The sequence below is a fragment of the Macrosteles quadrilineatus genome, unplaced genomic scaffold, assembly GCF_028750875.1.
Source record: "Macrosteles quadrilineatus isolate MER2022 unplaced genomic scaffold, UCM_ALF_1.0 Scaffold_9__3_contigs__length_116548681, whole genome shotgun sequence".
NCBI classification, from domain to species: Eukaryota; Metazoa; Arthropoda; class Insecta; order Hemiptera; family Cicadellidae; genus Macrosteles; species Macrosteles quadrilineatus.
Genome location: NW_026542602.1, coordinates 8797521 through 8817791, shown reverse-complemented (window position 1 = coordinate 8817791; position 20271 = coordinate 8797521). Strand labels below are relative to the sequence as shown.

Below are 20271 nucleotides of genomic sequence, written 5' to 3'. Positions count from 1 at the left end.
TAAACACACCTATAATCCTAATTTTTATATAATTTACTATAGTCAGGATAAAATATAAATTACAATGAACGACATAGGAACTCTACGAGTAATTACACGATTTACACTATTTTGTAGACGACACAGACGCCCTCGACCTCTTCTCAGCGTGTTTCACAGTAAACTCTTCCGCGATTTTGAAAAACTTTTTCTTATTTTTGACAAACTCCTCGGCCAGCTGGGGTCTAATGGGGTGTTCGGGCTCAGGGCAGTTTACCATGGCTACCAGAGCTTCTATAACTTGGTCCACCTTTGTGGAAGGCTTCCAGTTATCTGGACTCAGTAAGGGTAGACATATCTGGCCGTCCTCACCAATGTTAGGGTGGTAAATTTTCGTTTTGAAGGTTACCTGTGGTGTAAATATTGAAAATGTTATTTTTATACTTCCTGACACAAATAAAAGTTCAACTTGAGAATGAAACTGTTAGCTGAATTGTATTGCAAACCTTTTAAGCCTAGTTTATTATAGACTAGGCCTAGTTGACTTTAAACGCAAATATTCTTAAAAAATTTAAAATTTAAATTGATAAATTGGAACGAAAATCCAGGTCTTTTGCGCAATGGGTGAGTATTAAGTATTAAATTAAGTAATTTTATTTTCAAATTAAGTAGGTAGCTAATTTCTATTGATTTTAAGGGAATACGTATAAGGAGGTAACAAACCTGGGCGCAAATGACTTTGTTGTCATGTTCAATAATGTCAAGAGTAAAATAACTATTGGACTGTAATACTACCGGTACACCAAATTCAAAACAAGTTGCCAGATAAGTATTGTTAAAGAGTAAATTAACCTAAAGTAAACCTTTCATTTAAAATTGTTCGTAGTTTGCCTAAAATATGAGAATTGCAATAAGGAAAACGTAAGTTTAGTTTATGATTTTTGATAGGTATAGCATACGAAGAAAGTATGTTTTTGAAATCTTTATCCACATTGTAACCTCTGTATCAAAGAATACAGTATTTGTATAACACACTGAGAAATCATTACGTAAACAAACTATCCTATAAAATGTATTAACAACAATTTAACTAGAAACAATTCTGGAATCATAATCGGAGGAGTTTGCATACCTGTGGAGGTTTGAAAGGGTACTCGGGCGGAAAGTTAAACTCTACAATAAACGCTCCCTTGTTGTAGGGTTGGTCTTTTGGTACTAGAAGTCCTCTCCAGACGAGCACATTAGCGTCATCTACTTGTATGTTGGTAAAGTAGGGCAAATCTGCATCCCTCAGCTCAGCTAACTCCTTGTGCAATCTTCTAGCAAACGACATTTGGGATGTTTCTGCACAATAGTACTCACACGCGCACAAATCTTAGAAATATCTTCAATCTATTTAGGAGTAGTTAAATTTCCTTTGTGAAGTGAAAAGTGTAAAAATATCACGGTGAATTTAAAGTGGATGTTTACTTTGGCGTTGTGTGAATGTTTGTTTGTTTTGGCCGTCATATGGTTGTAAATTTTAAATTCAGCTGAGAGTATTTTTCTGAAATGTTGAGACAGTATATTTAGAATTTGCTGAAGTAATGTTTATCCTTTTAAGCATTCATCGGCCGTCTGAGATACTATTTTACCTACGACCGTTTTTTAAAGTAGCTATTTCAGTCCAGTTCTTAGAATTGAAAAGTTTCACTTTACAGCTGTTTACTTTCATATCCGCATAGTTTCATTTCATATCCGCATAGTTTTCTCATATCCACACAGGTAACGGACCAATGAGGTTCAAGTATTTGAGAGAAAAGAATTAAAATTGTAATGCTTCGAACGTCAACTAATCAGCTGATCAGCTGATCGATCAGTTGACCAATTTAATTGTTTATCCGACTTGTTCATGTTGATACTCGCGTATTCTTAATTAAGTTGATGGAAGTCCAAAAATAAATGAAATATTTGCCGAATTGTACCTGACACAATATTATTTATGGTAAGAATGCTGCTAGCAATGTAATATCATAGATAAAACATACTCCCTTAGTAGATTTCTCATCCTTATGGAACAGCTGAAGACAATTTTATTGTTAGTTCTGTACGGTTTTCTGTAGAGGTCGTGTTTTGTTTACAATTTGTTTCCCGTTATTACAGCCATTTAAAACCTCGTTTAACCAAATAATACGATCTAATCATAAACAATAACCTGTCCCCTAGTTATATAACCAAACAGTAAAGCACAAAACAAGAAATTAACCCTAAAATAATAGAAACAAAGTTTCGTCAACACTAGCGCCCATGTGTCACGTACATGAACTAGACACGAAAAACGTGCTTCAAAATTTACAATGGGATGAGAAGTCTACTTGTGTTGGCTAGTCTATGGTAATATTTAACGAAGTTTAACAAACACGTAATTACAGGAAATCAGCTGATTATACAACAAGTCGTTGCATCACTTTCAGTGGCAATGAAAATACACGAAAACATAACCTCTCTAAAAAGTTATCAGTAGTTATTGTTAGTAATTAACAACAACATCAATAACAACATTTAGCAACATTTAGCTGTAGTTATTTGTTAGTAATCTTGTTAAACCCACTTGTAAAATGGTGTTTGCCGTTTAATAAAAATGAAATGAAATGAAATGAAATGAGTAATTAAATCCAGATTGATAGTAATTAAAAAACGGTCGTAGGTAAAGTAGTGTACGCAACTCGCGTTAATAGTCTTTACGACACTCGTAGAAGTTTTTAAGGCACTCGCCAATGCTCGTGCCTTAAATTTTCTACTCGTGTCGTAAAGACTCACTTAACGCAATCGTTGCGTAAACTACTATTATAGCAAATGTATTTCCTGTTATAAGCGTGGTTATCTGTTTCTGAAATCTTTAGAAAAAATAGCTTATACCTCTAAACTCCACAAAGGATATGGATGAACTATTCTACTTTATTGGTTGTTTTAATACTGGCTTTGACTATTCATACAACAAGACATCCCATCCCCATAAAGTTGTCACCATTTCTAATCAAAATCGTCATAGTTGATCTGAGCTACCAACAGGTTGTGCTGAACTTAATTACTGATTTCTGTTGGATACAAAAACATTTTTACCGAGCCAAGCCTGTGAAACGACCTATTGTGATCTATAGCAACTGTTATGGTCCATAAACTATGCCAGCAACAAAATATGAGGTACTAAATGACATTTTATACACTAGCGCATTCTGTGACGGGTTCACACAACTAAGTTCTTATTAATTAAATAATTAACGACAGCTGGTCCATATAGATGGGATGTCTACTTAAGTATCCAATAGCATAGACTAATCAACACAAGTAGACTTATCATCCCATTGTAAATTTTGAAGCTTGTTTTTAGTGTCTAGTTCATGTCCGGTGACACTGATCGCTAGTATTGACGATATTTTATTTATATTATTTTAGGGTTAATTTCATTATTTATGCTTTACTGTTTGCTTATGCACCTAAGGGACGAGTTATTGTTTATGATTGGATAGTTTTATTTGGTTAAACGACATTTTTATGACAGGAAGGTAAAGAAACAAATTGCAAACAAAACATGACCTCTATAGTTCACCGGACAGAACTAAAAATATCCCTGCCGCAGCAAATCTGCAGACTAAGCGAATTTCCCTTTGCTATAAATAAATAAATAAATAAGCTAAATGGGAAATTCGCTAATAAAATTGGCTTCAGCTGTTCCATATGGAAGAGAGAGAGAGACATCTACTAATATAAGGAAGTATGTTTTTTCTATGTCTTTACTTATCTTCTGGCATTTGCTCATAATTTGAAGTTAACTCTAAAATACAATAGCAATATTTAGTCAACAATAGTGCATACAACCGTGACCGGGCATGAATCACGCATCCACAACGGTGTTTACAATATGATGTGATGTTTATTATCCCAGACCAATACTATTGCCTAATAGCCCTACTGCATTTATCCCCTATTACCTTGTCGATGGCCGATTATATAATTGATTTTCGCATCCAGAAGTAGAAAATCGCAAAAGAACCACTTCTAGAATACCTCATGAGAGTGTGCCACTGTCAGAGTTCTTTGTCCTAACAATAGCTGACGTTTCATACAATATGCTATAGGTTACAATAAATTGTGCTGGTTTGGCTTGGTTAAAAAGATGGCGTATTTAACAAAAATCTGTGATTGCCATTAGCATAGACAACATTAGTCAATTGTAATCAACTACGTTAATTTTAATTTAAATCCTTCAACACCTTTTATGTTGAATTACGATTTATACTTTTATCAATAGTAAATATTCATTGTAGCTCATCTATCATATTAGACATTGCAAAAGTAAAGCGATAATGATCTTTAATGCGAAGAAAACGAGAAGTATTGAGATATCGAGTCCCCTCAATATACATGGGAATCCCCAGGTGATATATGACGCCATTAATGTGTCTGTGTGAGTGTGTGCGTGGAGTCAAGCACGCGTGTAAATGCCTCGTGAAGCAGCACGAAGATCCGGCTGCAATCCAAGCATTTAATAAAATGCAAACTCGTGGCATGAGGTTTCAACAAACAAGAAAATGTAAGCAAATCCAATAAACTTTTGTGAGTGCCATTGTGACATACTCAAGGACAGCTGATCGTGTTAGAAATAAATAGTTATTTTACTTTTATTTATTGCTCCATTAGGGAAACTATCCTTTGTTTCTTGGAAGGATAGACGATGTGAACGGATTGTTTAGAGCTAGTTACAAGTTTTACGTTGAACCTTGGTGGAGGCGTGTTAAGTTTGAGTTCCATACCAATGACTACTGATACACCTAGACACTCCATTCCCATATTAACATTGCTGCCAGTATAGAATGAAAAGAAACGTTGAAGAATGAAACCACCGACAGAGAGTGTTTCTATTAGTTACTGATTGTTGAATACAAAACCTATTTTATCGAAGTCAAACTGAAAGAACACCTTAACGTTGACTAGCGTGTTCAATGTAACATGAAACATCAAATTATTGTAAATTATGAGAGGAAATAGAATTTGTATGATTGGGCACTGTAAGAGTGTCTTGTATTTTTCCCCAATTAGATAAAAAAATGATACAGCATATCTATAAGTATGATATGTCTAATTCAGTTAGTAAAAGTACAAAATTAAACTAAACTTTGGAGTATTAGTTATCAGTGGTGACATAAATCTTTAGTGAGACCTAAGTCAATGTTTCAATGTAGCCTGATTTAAGTAGAGATGTTTTTGAATTTCATCTAAATCCTCCAATCAAGGAAGAAGCTGTGATCGTGTACGTTATGTTTATCTCTATTAACAAGTTAATAAAAAAAAACAAAACTAACTAACTATTGTCTAAGTCTATAATCATATGGGTTTCAATAGGCTTAGTTTTCTTTTTGACAACTTCTCTCGTCAACTATTTCCACAATTGTATACATACTATAGTAATAACTAAGATCTGCTTCATATTTAAGCAAAGTATGGAAGTCATGTTTAACGAATTTAAAAGGTTTTTTGTTCTAAAGGGTTTAATAGAAATTTAAAAAATATCCTGCAGGAAATAATATGCTATGTATGTATACAATCAGCTGTTCCAAACTTACTAATAAGTTTTTCGTCTTACTGCAGCAAAAACAGCAGGTTTAGCGTTGGGTTCTAAAAGTAATACTTTTAGTCCTTGGTAGTAAAAATCAGCTGTTGTAAAGAGTTGTAAACCTCGATTGTAAGTAAACGCATGTATACAATTATTTAAAAATTTATTCGGTTACAGCTCTTTTTTGCATTCTTGACAATAGTTCAACAGATGAATGGGGCACCAACACAACCGAAATATATATAAAATGGTCGAATACCTCAGGAAACAGCCACTTATTTGCTTTAGCAAGATTAAAAACCAGTCAAAGGTGGTTTTGAGAGGTTATCTTTCCATAAATGTCTTTTAATAAATGTTTTCTAACAAAGTGTGTTACGGTAACTAATGTTGCGTTTTGACAAAAAGTTTAGTTATCACACTGGCAAAAAGTGTCGAAAAGAGTCACTTTACATCCTAGAGATGAAACATACAATTAAATTATTGCTTATCTAGACGAGATAAAAAATTAGAATAGAAGAAGCGCACGAAAATAAACAAATCAATGTAATAGTTTAAATTCAAGTTAAGGATAAATTTAAACATTATGGTCGATAGTTTTTTTTTTATTTCGCCCTGTTTTTAAATAACGATGTTTCAAAAGATCAAGCTAATAAATGCATTAATTGTACCATTATTTCCTATCAAAAATTCAAGTAAATATCTGGAACATTTTCTTGGATCAAACAATGACTTGGTTATTAAATGTGCTAAATTGACATAATGTGCAACATTGGTTTTAGTTTGATATACGTTACAATACTATTTAGATAAACCGATAAATCTATTCCACAAATAAATAACAGCTGTCAACTCAAGTACAGTACAGCAATTTAGAGAGATTTGCCACTGGCAAATTAGGTACTTGATTTAACGTTAATCTCGTAGTCAAAAACAAGAAATCAATTAACTGTACCTATATCAATCTTATTTGGGATGATTTATCTTACTATTCGTTCGTATCGGTAATCATATAAACTAAAACGGGGTTTAGACATTAACACACACTGTATAATATGTAGTATCATTTTGTACAAATTTGTAGTATACATATCTCTGTATTAAAAAATAAATCTTTCCCACACAGAATCTGTGATTTAAAAGTAATGCAGACAATCAACAAATCTAATTATTGTTTAAGTTGCAAGACTTATTATCTTATTAGTAATCAATTATTACTGTGTATATGTATCAATACGAAGCCTAAATATTAGGTACAATCCAACACTTAAAAAAAACTAACGCATGATGCAATAAAAAGTTTCCTCTCTAAATTTGTTTATTCATTCGATTTTGACTGCTATACATGCCAACCATTATGGTATTCACTTAAAATCTACATATTGACTTGTAAAAACCAAATATACACATATGTTTACTTCAACACACTCATTAAAGTCTCTCTTTAAAAGCTATCTCGTCAAGCTCCATACTAATGGACCTTTTCCGAGCTTTCACTATGATAAATTCGACAAAAATGTGAGTGATTTACCAACGAAATTTCACGGTGAATCTACTTAATCGTTTTAAACAATTGAGTCAACTAATGATATTCCTAGCATAACCGAAAACATGTTAGATTACACTATCAGCGTCCTACATACTTAACCTCAATCTCCGAGGGACATTCCTAGGAAACCAACTTTCACTTTGATTCTTTCCTAATTTTACCATAATATTGACACTCACCTGCGAATCCAGTTAGCAAAAAACACAAACAAATCGAAATCCCGACTTGGAACACGTCTACCGCCATGACACACACATAGGACTGAGAACAGATGATCGAGAGAAAGTGTTGCAGCGCGCCGAACGGCCGACTGGCGAACTAAAGGTGAAAGTCTAGCTTACCCAAGACCACCTTCAAGGACGCCGCCGTCGTCATTTAATTTGGATTGTCTGGTTTCCCCCCTCCGCGAATTCTTATTTCACAGATCCAGTTGGGGAATTCCAAGAGCTCATTCATGCTGTCATTCATGGTTGAATCGGGCTATGGAGGGTTTTACGAAAAATCATCATTGTAAGTTGTAAGAAGAAAAAAAGGAAGAGGATTTGAGTGGTCCAATAGGGTTTGGGTACGTCAAATTTTCTTTAGGCAGTCCATATTTTTTATTAGTGTCCACCATAGTGAAATTTCGTAGAGAGTTAAACATATGAGAGCTGTTCTAACTTCTATGAATAAGACGGGGAACGAACCCGCAACTCTTGCGCTGTAATCCGACATGCTATCCACTAGGCCAGTAAAACACCCAACATCGATCAAATAAGCTCTGGCTGACCACAATAAGTAGTGCACTCAAAAAGCGCAAACAAAACAGGAACTTTCAAATATATGCTTTTTGTGTTACAGCGTATTGTTTGTTTGTATTGTAGAAATACTTTACCCGTCAAAAGATCATAAAGTCAAACATGAAAAGTTATTTCAGTAAAATAGTAGGGACATTCAACATTAAAGACAACAATTTCAGTTAGTGGATGATGTAACTAAGACCTACCGTTAATATTTCATGAATAATATGTGGGTGTAAACTTTTAAAAGATTCAATATGAAACTTTCAGTTTATTCACAACAAAAAATATCCATTATTTAACCGAAATGTTTGAAAATAACACTGATGTATCAAAAAGAACAAACCAACCAAGAAAATATTTACGAACCATAAGAATCAGTTATAAATATGAAACACGAGCTGGTAAAATACACGTGTGTAAAATACACACTGATGTATTACTACTTAAGAACAAAGGGAAAAATATCATAACTATTTAACAAAACAAAACCCCCTTTAAGTATTTGGGGACGATTTCTTGTTATCGAGATAATGTGTTTTGACTTCTTCAAGATGTATGTTTATCTTTAGAATTAAGACAGTTCCGTTGGAATTTATTATAATTTGTCAGATATTCCAATTTTTTTGTAAATAATCCTAAAAGCAACTTAACCAGACTTGGCCAATAATGAGCCTTTATCGCCCAGCTTCTGCTATCTTCTATCTATACTTATAAAAGTCAAATACCATTCACTGACTCACTGATAACTGTATTTTAAAAACTACTAACCTTAAAAACTCGGAAATTGGCATGGAGATTCTAATTAGGATTTAGATGTGCAATGAGAAGCGTTTTCAAGAAATTCCTTTAGGGCTCTGCCCCAGAGGTCTCTAAAGTTCCCATGTTATCCTTCTAGAGAATTGGTTTGTTTAAATTTGAACAGACGAATATTTTAGAATTTTATACTAAAAACTAAGGGAACAGCTGGTTGTATTTATTTGATTGAAATTTAAATATTTGCATTATTTGGTGGCTTGAAAATAATTGGTGTTTAGTTTAACTGCGTAACTTAAAACTTTTTCTGTAATCGATAAATTAATTTAAAAATCAAGATGTACTCTTTTGTTATTGTTTTTAAGATCTGCTTCTCAACAACTATATAACAGTAGGTATATTATTTAATATGTTCAGAATATCAATGTCAAAGGAACGATTATTTGCAATCGAGTTTCACCTAATATTTTAAGGGATCATATCTGCCTTATTCTTTCACTAGGCTACTTCATGATAATTTATAATGGGAGCTCAAGAGAGAAGATCAAAAGTGCTTGATAAGTTCAATCACTTCCATCCCTAGGCTAATAAAAATGGCACAATCATGCATTTTCAGGTGAGTATGTTGCTTTACAATCCCAGTTAATGTTTTTGGCTGATAATGTAAAAACTTTTAGCTGTTTTTGTTTTTTTTTTGTAAAGAAATGCTTGCTCTTAAGATATTCAGAATAGACACATTTATGTGATTACATTCTGCTGGCTTAAAACATCATAGACACTGTAGACCTGCAACTGTTTAGGCCCTTTGAGGGTTATAAGAACCACAATAAAACATCGTGCAAGGTTTTTATGTCACTTAATGTTAATTTAAGATAAGACATAAACTTCCCAACAAAGTTTTGGGAGATCTGACAGCAGGCCTAATATTGGAAAATAAGGTTTAAGCATGTAAACCTATGTAAAAGCAGATACAGCGGGAATAGTTTTCTGGCCAAAATATTATGTAGGCAGTTTCAGAGTGAGCAGTCCGAATAGAAGGACAATTAATGTTGTAAATGAAGAAGTTCTCTCTTGATTTAATTAACTTAAGCGGTCAAATATGTTTAACTTAAATTTTCGTGAGCGAAGCCACGACGGGGTAAGCTAATGTTGTATACGATTTTGGACACCTCCAACCTCCACTGTTTGTGACTACTGCAGTCATTTTTGTATGAAAAAGGTAGAAAGGATAAAAGAGGAACAAACTATAAATTCAATTCAATTCAAATTTGAATTTATTTAACAGACATTTACATTACAAACAGACATAAAAGTACACTCTAATTAATTTGAGAACCACCCAGTTTATACACTGAAACAAACTGCGTGTGGTTAATGTCTTAAACGAAATGTTTAATATTAACTCCGTATATAACAATGTGAAGTTAGATCTTTCTGAAAGCTTTTGATCGTGTAAAATAACCATCGCAAATGCAAACTAAACTAAAAGTGACAAATAGGGGAAAAGTACAGAATATATATACAGAGTGTCCCGGAACTATCTGCCAATATTTTAGGGCATTGTTCCTGAGTAAGAAACATATCTAAATATCATATTTAAATTGTCCGGAAGTCCTTAGCTACTCACACAGCCGCCATTTTGTTTTTCACTTATTAATTCATCTCTAACAAGTGGTTAAAGACACGAAATTGAAACTTTCCACAAATATTTTTTTGCAGATTTCCTTAGTTGACATAAATGTTTGTGCAAAGTTTCAATTTCGTATCTTTAACCACTTTTTAGAAAATAATTAATAAGTGTAAAAACAAAGTGGCAGCTGTGTGAGTAACTAAGGACATTATTGTTAGAGAGTTCTGGGACACTCTGTTTATGACCAAAAGTGTTATCACGGACTACCAGATGTAAATTCATAGAATTGTAAGGAATAAAAAATACTATCTGTGGTTCCTGGAAACGTGGATTAAAACAACTTAAATTGTTTCCGTAAGAACGTGTGAGGTACCTTTGCATCCTAGAATGTGAAAAGAGTGCATACAAATCTTTTGCAGGACATTAAAAACGCCATAATGTTTGCATCCCACTTTGACATTTATATATCTTGATAACTGTTTATCAGGGTATGGGTCAACCCACTGTACGAGTATACGGCACTCATTATCTGAAACAAAAAATCTGATATTAGTCAAGCTTACTTTACCACCGTGACACAATGTGTATATTCTTCATGTATTTTCCCTTCCAAAATGAGTTGCAGCAGAACTGGAAAAAATTATTTACCTCACCAAGTGAGCGTGTATGGATTCCTTACTGGCAAGCAGCCTTAAAAGGCATGCATGTTCCTTTAAACCCTTTTTTCTCAGCTCGTTTGCATCGCAGGAAAAAATCTACGCATACTGTTATAAAGATATTTTTCTGTATGTGAGCAGAATCCCTTCATTAAATTAAATTGGGTAAAAAATAAGCACAAAAAATTTAATTTTAAATTAGAATAAAATAACATGGACTGAAGGGTTGTCATGCTGGATACGAAATAACAACGCAATATAAACAGAAAATCAAAACAAATGGAAGAAATTCCAACGAAACGGCACACGGAAGATTTCTCAGGTGCCGTTTGACGTCACTAACTGCTGATGTCACTTTGAGGGAACACCAATACCGCAACGATACGGTATGAGCCATCGGCCTCGGTGGTGTAGTGGATAGCGTGTTGGGCTGATAATCCTATTGTACTGGGTTCGAATCTCGCTGGAAGCATTGACTTTTTGACAACAATTTTTTCATATCAGCAAATTTGGTTAGTTTGGTTAGGTTATGACAGTTTAATTTTATAATTAAAAAATTATAAAATTCAATTTTAGGCATTTATAATTTCATTTTATGAACAAAACTATTTTTTAGATTAGTAAACCTTTATTCGATTTTTCCATTATCGGCACGTTTGGTTAGTTTGGTTAGGTTATGACAGTTTAATTTAATAATAGAAAAATTATAAAATTGTCTGTATTCAGACGCAGCAGTTAGTGACGTCAGCAGTTAGTGACGTCAAACGGTACCTGAGAAATCTTCCGTGTGCCCCACCGGAAATTCCAATAACATGTTTGTTTACAGCGTAGGGTGAAACTAAAAGAGAAGTCTATACATTACATATTTTTGGTCGAGTTTTCGACCAGTGAACGACCTCTAGTAGATATAGATATAGATTATGCTATTACTGATTAAGACCAGCTTCTTTATTAGTCAGGATGATTTATTTAAAGCCCAATGATTAGGGTCAGCCTTGTCCAGTTTCAAACCATCAAAAAGCTACTGACTTTTCTACGGGTTTAACCATAGATTGGGACCGAAACAGTACCTAATTTTGAAACTTGTTGATATTAACGCGGGATAATGAGGCAACATTTTAAATATGGTTAAGATAGTAAGTTGCACATAATAGCGAATGACATGTCGTGCTCGTTATTTTGCTATAGTAATCACTGGGATTGCATTACCATAGACTGTAGACTTCCCATCCCATTGTAAATGCTGAAGCTCGTTTTTCGTGTCTAGTTCATGTACATCGACACTGATCGCTAGTGTAGACGAAGTCTTGTCTCTATTATTTTCTGGTTATTTTCATGATTTGTGCGTTACTGTTTAATTATATAACTAGGAAACCAGTTATTGTTTATGATTAAATCGTGTTATTTTGCTAAACGAGGTTTTAAATTACTAAAATAACAAGAAATAAATTGTAAACAAAACACGACCTCTACAGTGCAACGTACAAAACTAACAATAACATTTGCTTCAGCTGTTCCATAAGAGTGAGAACTAAGTTATATCTTATCTTTTGTTGAACCGGCGATCTTTCGATTGTCAGGCGAGCACTTTAACTTTAACCACTCGGTTCACAGCCAGTTATATACCTATAATCCCAAAAGGTTTAAATAGTTTAAAGACGTACACTAGCAAATGTCTCCATGTTGAGTGAGTAGATACCCCCAATAGTCAGTTTGAGAGGTCTGTTCGCTACTGTCTGCATGATAATTAGTCCCTTTTTCAAACTGTGAGGTTTGTCCGTCCAGTCACAGTTGTACAAAGCTTGGCGCAACGTTTCAGACTGAAAACAAAATAAAATGCTAAACCATTGTGTGTCATTTTCATTTTATCCTTATAAATTTATGGACTGATGTGTTTTATTTTTACAAATTTTTTGGAGATATTCAAACTGGGCATTTGCGAATAGTGGAATTCATAAAAAAATAGCTATGCTTTGGCTTTGGAATTACTATATCATAGCTTTGATGGAGCAAATGAAATCAGGAAAGCAAAATACCTTTAGGTTTTCGGTATGTTTCTTGTGGGAATGAGTAAGCTATTAGGTATTGTTATAAATATGTTAGCCCAAACAAACAAGTCCTTATTTTGGATGAGTCAAAGTACAAAGTAAAAAATACTGTAATTTCATTAGTGTTATTTTATAAATAAAAAAATATGTTTTGTGACAAAACCTTAACTAGTAATTGTAAGTTTTTCTTTTTAATTTAGTTCATAAAACTTATGAAACAATTTGTATTTATCATAAGGCATTTGAGAGTGAATCCATGAATAATTTACAAGTAAGAATAATTATGGACTTAAAAATAGTTGCAATAATTCTTTATTATTTAAGATGTGCTTGATTTTTTTTGTTTTTGTTTTATCGATCCACTTCTACATTACATTGATAACACGTTGATAACACTTACCTCATTTTGCAAAACTTGTCCAAAATAGTTTAAGAGTTTAATACAGCCTAGCCCATTAAAAAGGATGAACCCAATTCTAAAAGTTTCCGAATTTGGAGAGTTTGTACTCTGAAACAGCTAATGAGAATAAAAAGGGTTAATATATCTGCGAAGCTCAATTCGTTGACAATTAACAACTACGTGGTTTAGGGCTACTCATTGAAGACATTGAGAAATATCCCTATGCTAAAGGTACAACAATACTTCATTTTATTTTATATGTTTTTGTTTGAACATTGAACATTCAAAATATAAACATAGAAAAGTAAACAAGCAAACATAATATGTTAATTCTAACATCTGCATATTATTACAACATCTCTCCCTTTCAGTTTCACTAATACTAGTGTACCTGTTGCTCGAATTCGAGTAATTGCAAAGCATTACAGGCGTTATTTAAAATAATTTCCGATGACTTTATAATAGTCAACTCAAAGATTATGGAAATACTCAAGATGTACACAACAGTTAGATATAATAAAAATTTATTGTAAATATCTTATCTTTTTTCAAAAGCTGGCCTTGTTTTTTAGTGTTTTCTACAAATGTTTCCCACTCATAGCCGCATTAGGTTGTCTATAATAACGATTATAAATGAAAAAAAAAAAAACATTATTTCTATTTCTTCTACTATACTTGGTTGTGTTCTATGACTTTCCTGTTTCCATTGTTTGCAAATCGGCTCTTTCAATTATTGCTCAAGAAATGTAGCACAGTGTTAATTCAGTTTTATTTTTAGTATATCAAATTGTCCATAATTTCTCGCTTTTTTCCATTTTAATTTTTAAAATGACACCAACCAAGTATCGTCTACTACAGATACAATACACCAAAGAATATCGTCTACGTGCAATCTCCAAGAAGTGGTAAAAAAGGCAGAAACCAACCCATACAATAGATATAAGTTAACTCCATAAGAAATAATTTTAAGAGTTACTTTGATATTAGGATTTTCCACTGATTTGGTAAAAGAACATTATATTGCAAAACATAGCACGATTCAGAAAAAAATCAATTTTAAAATCAGCAAAAACCATTGCAAATAATTCATTTTGACAAATTTAGTAAATAACAATTTAAATATTAACAGCTGTTTCATTAAATGTATGCATATGGTCGTGATGTAAACAGATCTGAAGAGGGGACTTTAAAGGCCTCTGGGACAAGGCCCCAAGGGAATTTACCTTGTTTCTCTTTTGATGGCTCATCTAAGACCTTTCTTTAGAGACCCCTACCAAGTTTCTATGCCCGTTCTCTGAAATTAGCTGTGACAAAAAACCCGTTTTTCCTCCATAAGAATAACATGGGATGGGAATTTAAAGGCCACTGGGGCAGAGCCCTAAGGGAATCTACCACATTTCTCTTTTGATGGCTCATCTACAGACCAAGACCTTTCTTTAGAGATCCCTACCGAGTTTCCACGCCCAGGCGTTCTCCCAAATTAGCTGTCACAAAGTAAAACAGTTTCAAATTAATATATAGACCTTTTTACAGGTTTTACCAGTCTGCCAAACTTTGTTGCCAAGGTTTGTGAAGTAGGATGGTTGTCATTTACAAATAACCTCGTACTGAAAGTTGGCGTATTTGTATTTTTAGACATTGATCGAGATTGTAATGTTTTCTGATTACTCTTACTATTGTTATTTGATTGAGAAGTAGGGGTTTTGAGCAAGTTCTGTTCATTGTTTAAGTTTGCAGAAGTTTGAGTAGGGTGATCGTTATTTTGAGAGAAAGGAAGGTGATGAATACTTGCTGGTGGATTATATAGAATTGGTTTGGTTTTTGTACGGGATCAGGTGGTATCGGTGTCGGCGGATTGTATTTTTATCAGTACCATTTTTATTGTTACCCAATAAGATCTTGGTTCATTGGCTAGGTTTGTTATTGTACCCTGGCGTTTTGGATCTTGGATCCATACCTTTTTTCCTTGTTGCAGCTCGGGTAAATCCCTGGTACCGTGATGTTTATTGATTTTTGTATGCAGCTCTGTATTTTTCTGCCCTCTTTTTGAAACATGATAAGTCAGGTCTCTCAGTCAGTTTCTGTAGCAAGACCGGTAGATTATCTCGTAATGTCCTGTTGAACAGAAGTTGGGCTGGCCTAAGCCCATTGGCTGTAAGCCGTGTGTTCCTATAGGAAAGGAGTGCAAGGTAAGGGTCTTCTTTGTTTTCCCTTAAGACACCTTTAGCTATTTTCGAAAAATATATTCTTTCTTGGAATTAAATAGTGTTCAAACTTGTTCAAAATAACATCGTAATTGTTTACATCTGATTCTTTTAGTTTAAATGAATCAAGTATTTGCTCACCCTTTTCCCTCATGCAGTAAATTAGCATATCTGCCTCTTGTTTTCCATTGGCTTCTATAAGTCTGCTCAATGAATGGTGCCTTTCAAAACGTTTCCTCCATATTGTCCATTTACTTGGGTTGAAGGAAAAAGGTTCAGGTGGTTTCACTTTTAGGGGAGTTGCATCTTCATCAGTCACATTAAGGGAAACATTAGGTTCATTAGAAGACTGCGCCATGTTTTAATAACGTGTTTTAATTATTGAAAATACATTAGACTTTATGAAAAACTATGTTATTTAACTAAGATAAAATTACAATCTCATAATGTTATAATGTTATTATAATGTTAATTATAATGTTATTATAATTATAGTGTTATTTCTCTCATTTGAAAGAACATTCAAAATTTTAACATAGAAAAGTAAACAATCAAACAGTTTTAAATCTAACATCTGCATATTATTACATTAATAATTGATAATTGAAATTAACTAATGAACAACGGCAAAGCCATGGCATTACCAAACATATAATTTTGTTTACTTTCGGTCCAAAAACATCATTTGTTTATGTTTTATGATCCATATCGGATCTTTCCTAGTATTCGTGAGTGAAAGTAGGTCATTACGTATTCTCGACGATATTAGAAGTGCTCTAATAAATCTCGCACTTCAAATCTCGAATATGTAATGATAGTTTGTTTATGAAATATACTATTAAAGGTCACCAGCTGATTATAATTGGCAATGAGTGGTTATAAAAGAAAGCATATAACATCTCTTAGAAGTTATGAGGGAAGTCCTTAAGTTGGTGGGAATATACAACGAATTTGTACAGTGTTTTATTATTAGCTTAGTTTAGAGTAGTATGGTGAAAAATATCGTACGTCACTCGTCCAAAATGTGTTTACCGTAATCGTATGGTAATCTTGCACTCGATTTCGTCTTGGGCGGGTTTCCTAGACTACTAACGTAATTTAATATATTTTTTTATGTTAATTTAAAAAAAAATATATATTTATTTTCTCAAATATGGCACTAAAGATCTTGTCACGGTAGCTATCCATATAAGATTTTCTTCGTAACTTTTAATAATAAGGAAACATATCTACTAATATAATTATCACTTATGATACAATGTATACGCACCTGTGAGATTCCAAAAGCTGCAATGACGGTTCCAATCTGGGTGTAGAATAAGATACACCATCGAAAGGTTTCCTCTGTTAGTTTTACATCCCTAGGCGCAAAATAGTAGTTGCGTTAATTGGTTTATACCCAGTTATTCATTAAATTATGAGGTAGTGTTAATTCATCAGTTAATATGTTGTTTTATTACTAGTTATTGATCTGAGTTATTCATCACTGTATTAGAATTCTTCTATCAAAAACTCACTTATTTATGTCACACAAGAACGACAGCTTTTAAAACCTTACATTTTGGTTAAGGTATATTAAGCAAATGATCGATTGGAAAAACAATTTCGTCTGAAAATATTCAAACTGTACAATGCCGGTGATTTTGGTTTACTAACAAGCTGTAGACAACTAACAAGAGCTGAAAATTTAAAATCTATAGAGAGATTCTTATTTGTCACTTAAAATCTTAAATCAATAGAACTATAAAAATTGGTATTTCGAGGAGAGTATGTCCCTTACAATACATTTTGTAGTAATTAAATGGACAAATTTAATCAACAAGCTTTTATTTATCATTCAAATTACCTAACTGATTAATATACAGTACCTAAAATGTAATATCTTCCAAATTCATTTTGAATGTTGATGTATTGGAATCAAATGTTTTCCCTGCATAGGCTTACGTCTGGAGTGGGATCTTCTACTTTGTATTTCATTGTTGTTTTGTTTAAGATGTAATAATTACAATTTTGTACAATAGTATATGGAGAAAGTATTGTTTTCGACAACATTTTCGAGTTTGAGTTTTGAGTGGATATATTCATTTTGGGTCCTCCTGGACCCAAAAAAGTGGTTTTCCAAGTGATAAGTGTGTGTGTGTGTGTGCGTGCGTTCGTATATGTGGATGTGTACAGAGCTACAGACTACACCTGTGGTCCGATTTTGATGAAATTTGGTATGTAGATCCATGGTATCTCCAGGATTTTATTTTTTAATTTTTTGAAAATTTTTATTTTTAATGGGGATTTTCCCATAAAAACCCATAAAATAGCGAAAAACATCGATTTTCTAAAAAAATTCGGTGTTTGGATTTTAGATTAATGTGGATTTTCTCAAAAACAGCCCGAACAATTTTGATAAAACTTTAGTATGGTTTATCCCTTTAAATTCTGAACAAAATGGTAGAACTCCCATTCCTGTAAAAATTACGGTTCAAGAGTTATTGTAAATTATGTTACTTTCCCATAAAAAAAACCCCAATGAAATAAGGGAAAATGGTATTTTCGAAAAAAGCCAGTTTTTATTGAAATTTGTATGTGGTGGTACTTATTCTTAAAAACATAGTGCAACCCCTTATTGCTGTAAAAACTAGGGTTCAAAAGTTAATGCAACTTTTGTGATATTTACGTATTATATCATAGTTGGTTACTTTCATCGCTTACCCATGGTAAGGGTTGTTGACAAGCTAATGGGGGAAAGTGTCAGATTGTTGATACAGTGATGGGGGTTGAAACGTTTGGTTCAGGGACAAAAGGAATATGAGATATTAAAGTTTAATCCTAATCGTTTGAGCCGTTCTTGTAAGAATCAGATTTTACGTTATTTTATGGATATCATGGAAAATTAACATTAAACATAACAATTTAAAAAGGTGAAAAACCTCCAGGGGATATCGTAGACGTAGAGCATCATGGAGATATCGGACCACATATAAACTATGTAGCTCTATAAACTCATTGTCTGAAATAATTAGGCAGCATTAACATATTTATTATGAAAACAGTTTTTTTTTAGTTCAAGTTCAAGCTTAAAGATAAACTTTAAGATGGTTTAATTACAAGACGCATTCCTTAATTAACTAGTATCAATATTAACTTACTCAATGATTTGGATGTGCTGGACAACTATATTCTTCAGAAACAGTTTAACTTGCTTCTCTAACCTTCTCCCCCAGAAGTATTTTTGGAAAGCTTTAATATTTACTTTTTCGTTTAAAACTTGTTTGTTACCAGCTGTAAGAACCTGGTTTTCTGTTTCTTTTTTGGAACTTCTTGAGTTGAAAGACTCGCCAAGATGTTCGGATTGCAAATTCATTGAGATGTCTGTGGTTTCGTTGATGCGATTTAAATTCTCGACTAGAAGACGGATTTGAAATCTTACAAAAGCTACCATAGAAAACATACTGAAATTCCACACAATCGACGTTATCAATCCCGTTACCGTTGTGATTATATTTAAACTATAGAAATACATATCGTACTTTGAGTGCCAAACGTGTCCCAAGAAAAATTGAACGCACTCTAGGCTAGAATGTTTAGGCAATGAAAACAAACAGAATAATGGAAACAATAGGAAAGTCGTCACCATCACCTTCAAATAAAGTCGTTGGCTTTCGTAGTATTCTTCAGAGATTTTGGAATTCCGGTGGTGTTTCTTTTGGTCAGACAATCTCTCTGTAATCAAACGCAAGCGTTTTCTACCCCAGAAGTAACATGATTCAAACAAAATTATGTCAAAAAGGATCAGTGAGTCATTCAAAGTTATATAATTTGCGTTTTTTAGATGATCTTTCTCGAGGCAAGCTATTGTAGTGAGTAAGAAAAACGCAAAACCCGATAATCGTAGGAGAGAAAGTAAGAATGATATGGGTTTTGAAGCCCAGATCAACAGATTCGCTGTCTTTAAGGTGATCTGGAAACTATCTGGTAAATGGGAATCCATAGACGAAATCTGAAACCAATCATTGATCAAAATCATGCAGAGCTCTTTTATTAAATTAAATTTCCTACAGAAATGTGTTTTATTTGTCAAATTGGTGTTTGAAGATAATTGTAGAATTCGTAATAGAAGGCATTACTTGTAAAAGTAAAAATTGTTGTAGTATTAACAATTTTTATTAGATTTCTAAACTATCTCTTTACATGTCACAACTTAAATATCTGGCAATCTATGCTATGTCCAGATCTACATGGTTTAGTGGATATAACGGCTTTTCCTAGATACTTCAGTAGTATGAGCATTCTCAAAAGTCTGGACTAATTTATAACTGTATACAGAAATAGTGATCCTTATAATTACGGACACCTAATCATTAAGTAATAGTAATAATAAGCAAGTATAAAATATACAACTTACAATTAACAAACGGTATCTGCGATTTGAAACAAACTTCCTAAGATTTTAAAGAAATTTAAAATTGTATCAATGTATTCGTTTAACACTATTAAAGCTATTAAGAACAGTAAACATGGGAAAACTAAATCCTAATTACACTTAAGGTGCCTTACCTGTCCTAGTTCTTGGACTAAAGTATCGTATCTTGGCTTTATATTTGTAATCCACTGCCTTATATGTGAAGAAAGGCATTAAATATTTGATTTCTGCCTTCTCTCAGACCAACTACAAGTACTCCTTACCCT

General features: G+C 33.1%; 3 protein-coding genes across 3 annotated transcripts in view; all 3 read right to left on the bottom strand.

Annotated features, from left to right (window-relative positions):
• The window catches only part of LOC129001946 (dual oxidase-like), a 137322-nt gene extending 129929 nt beyond the window's left edge, over window positions 1-7393 (bottom strand). Inside the window, exon 1 of the mRNA XM_054429388.1 lies at window positions 7298-7393. Within this exon, the coding sequence (XP_054285363.1) occupies window positions 7298-7364 (67 nt within the window). The 5' untranslated portion in view covers window positions 7365-7393. The remainder of the gene's footprint in view (window positions 1-7297) is intronic.
• LOC129001947 (ubiquitin-conjugating enzyme E2 L3-like) lies at window positions 13-1464 on the bottom strand. The gene is made up of 2 exons (XM_054429390.1): window positions 1112-1464; window positions 13-388 (listed from the first exon to the last, which is right to left on the bottom strand). The coding sequence occupies exons 1-2, from the start codon at window positions 1310-1312 to the stop codon at window positions 107-109; spliced, it is 483 nt and encodes a 160-aa protein (XP_054285365.1). The 5' UTR covers window positions 1313-1464; the 3' UTR covers window positions 13-106.
• A 3350-nt stretch (window positions 7394-10743) lies between the features above and the next one.
• The window catches only part of LOC129002349 (uncharacterized), a 16161-nt gene continuing 6633 nt past the window's right edge, over window positions 10744-20271 (bottom strand). Inside the window, exons 2-6 of the mRNA XM_054430085.1 lie at window positions 18732-18987; window positions 16862-16952; window positions 13388-13504; window positions 12604-12759; window positions 10744-10812 (exon numbers count right to left, since the gene is read on the bottom strand). Of these exons, the coding sequence (XP_054286060.1) occupies window positions 10744-10812; window positions 12604-12759; window positions 13388-13504; window positions 16862-16952; window positions 18732-18987 (689 nt within the window). The remainder of the gene's footprint in view (window positions 10813-12603; window positions 12760-13387; window positions 13505-16861; window positions 16953-18731; window positions 18988-20271) is intronic.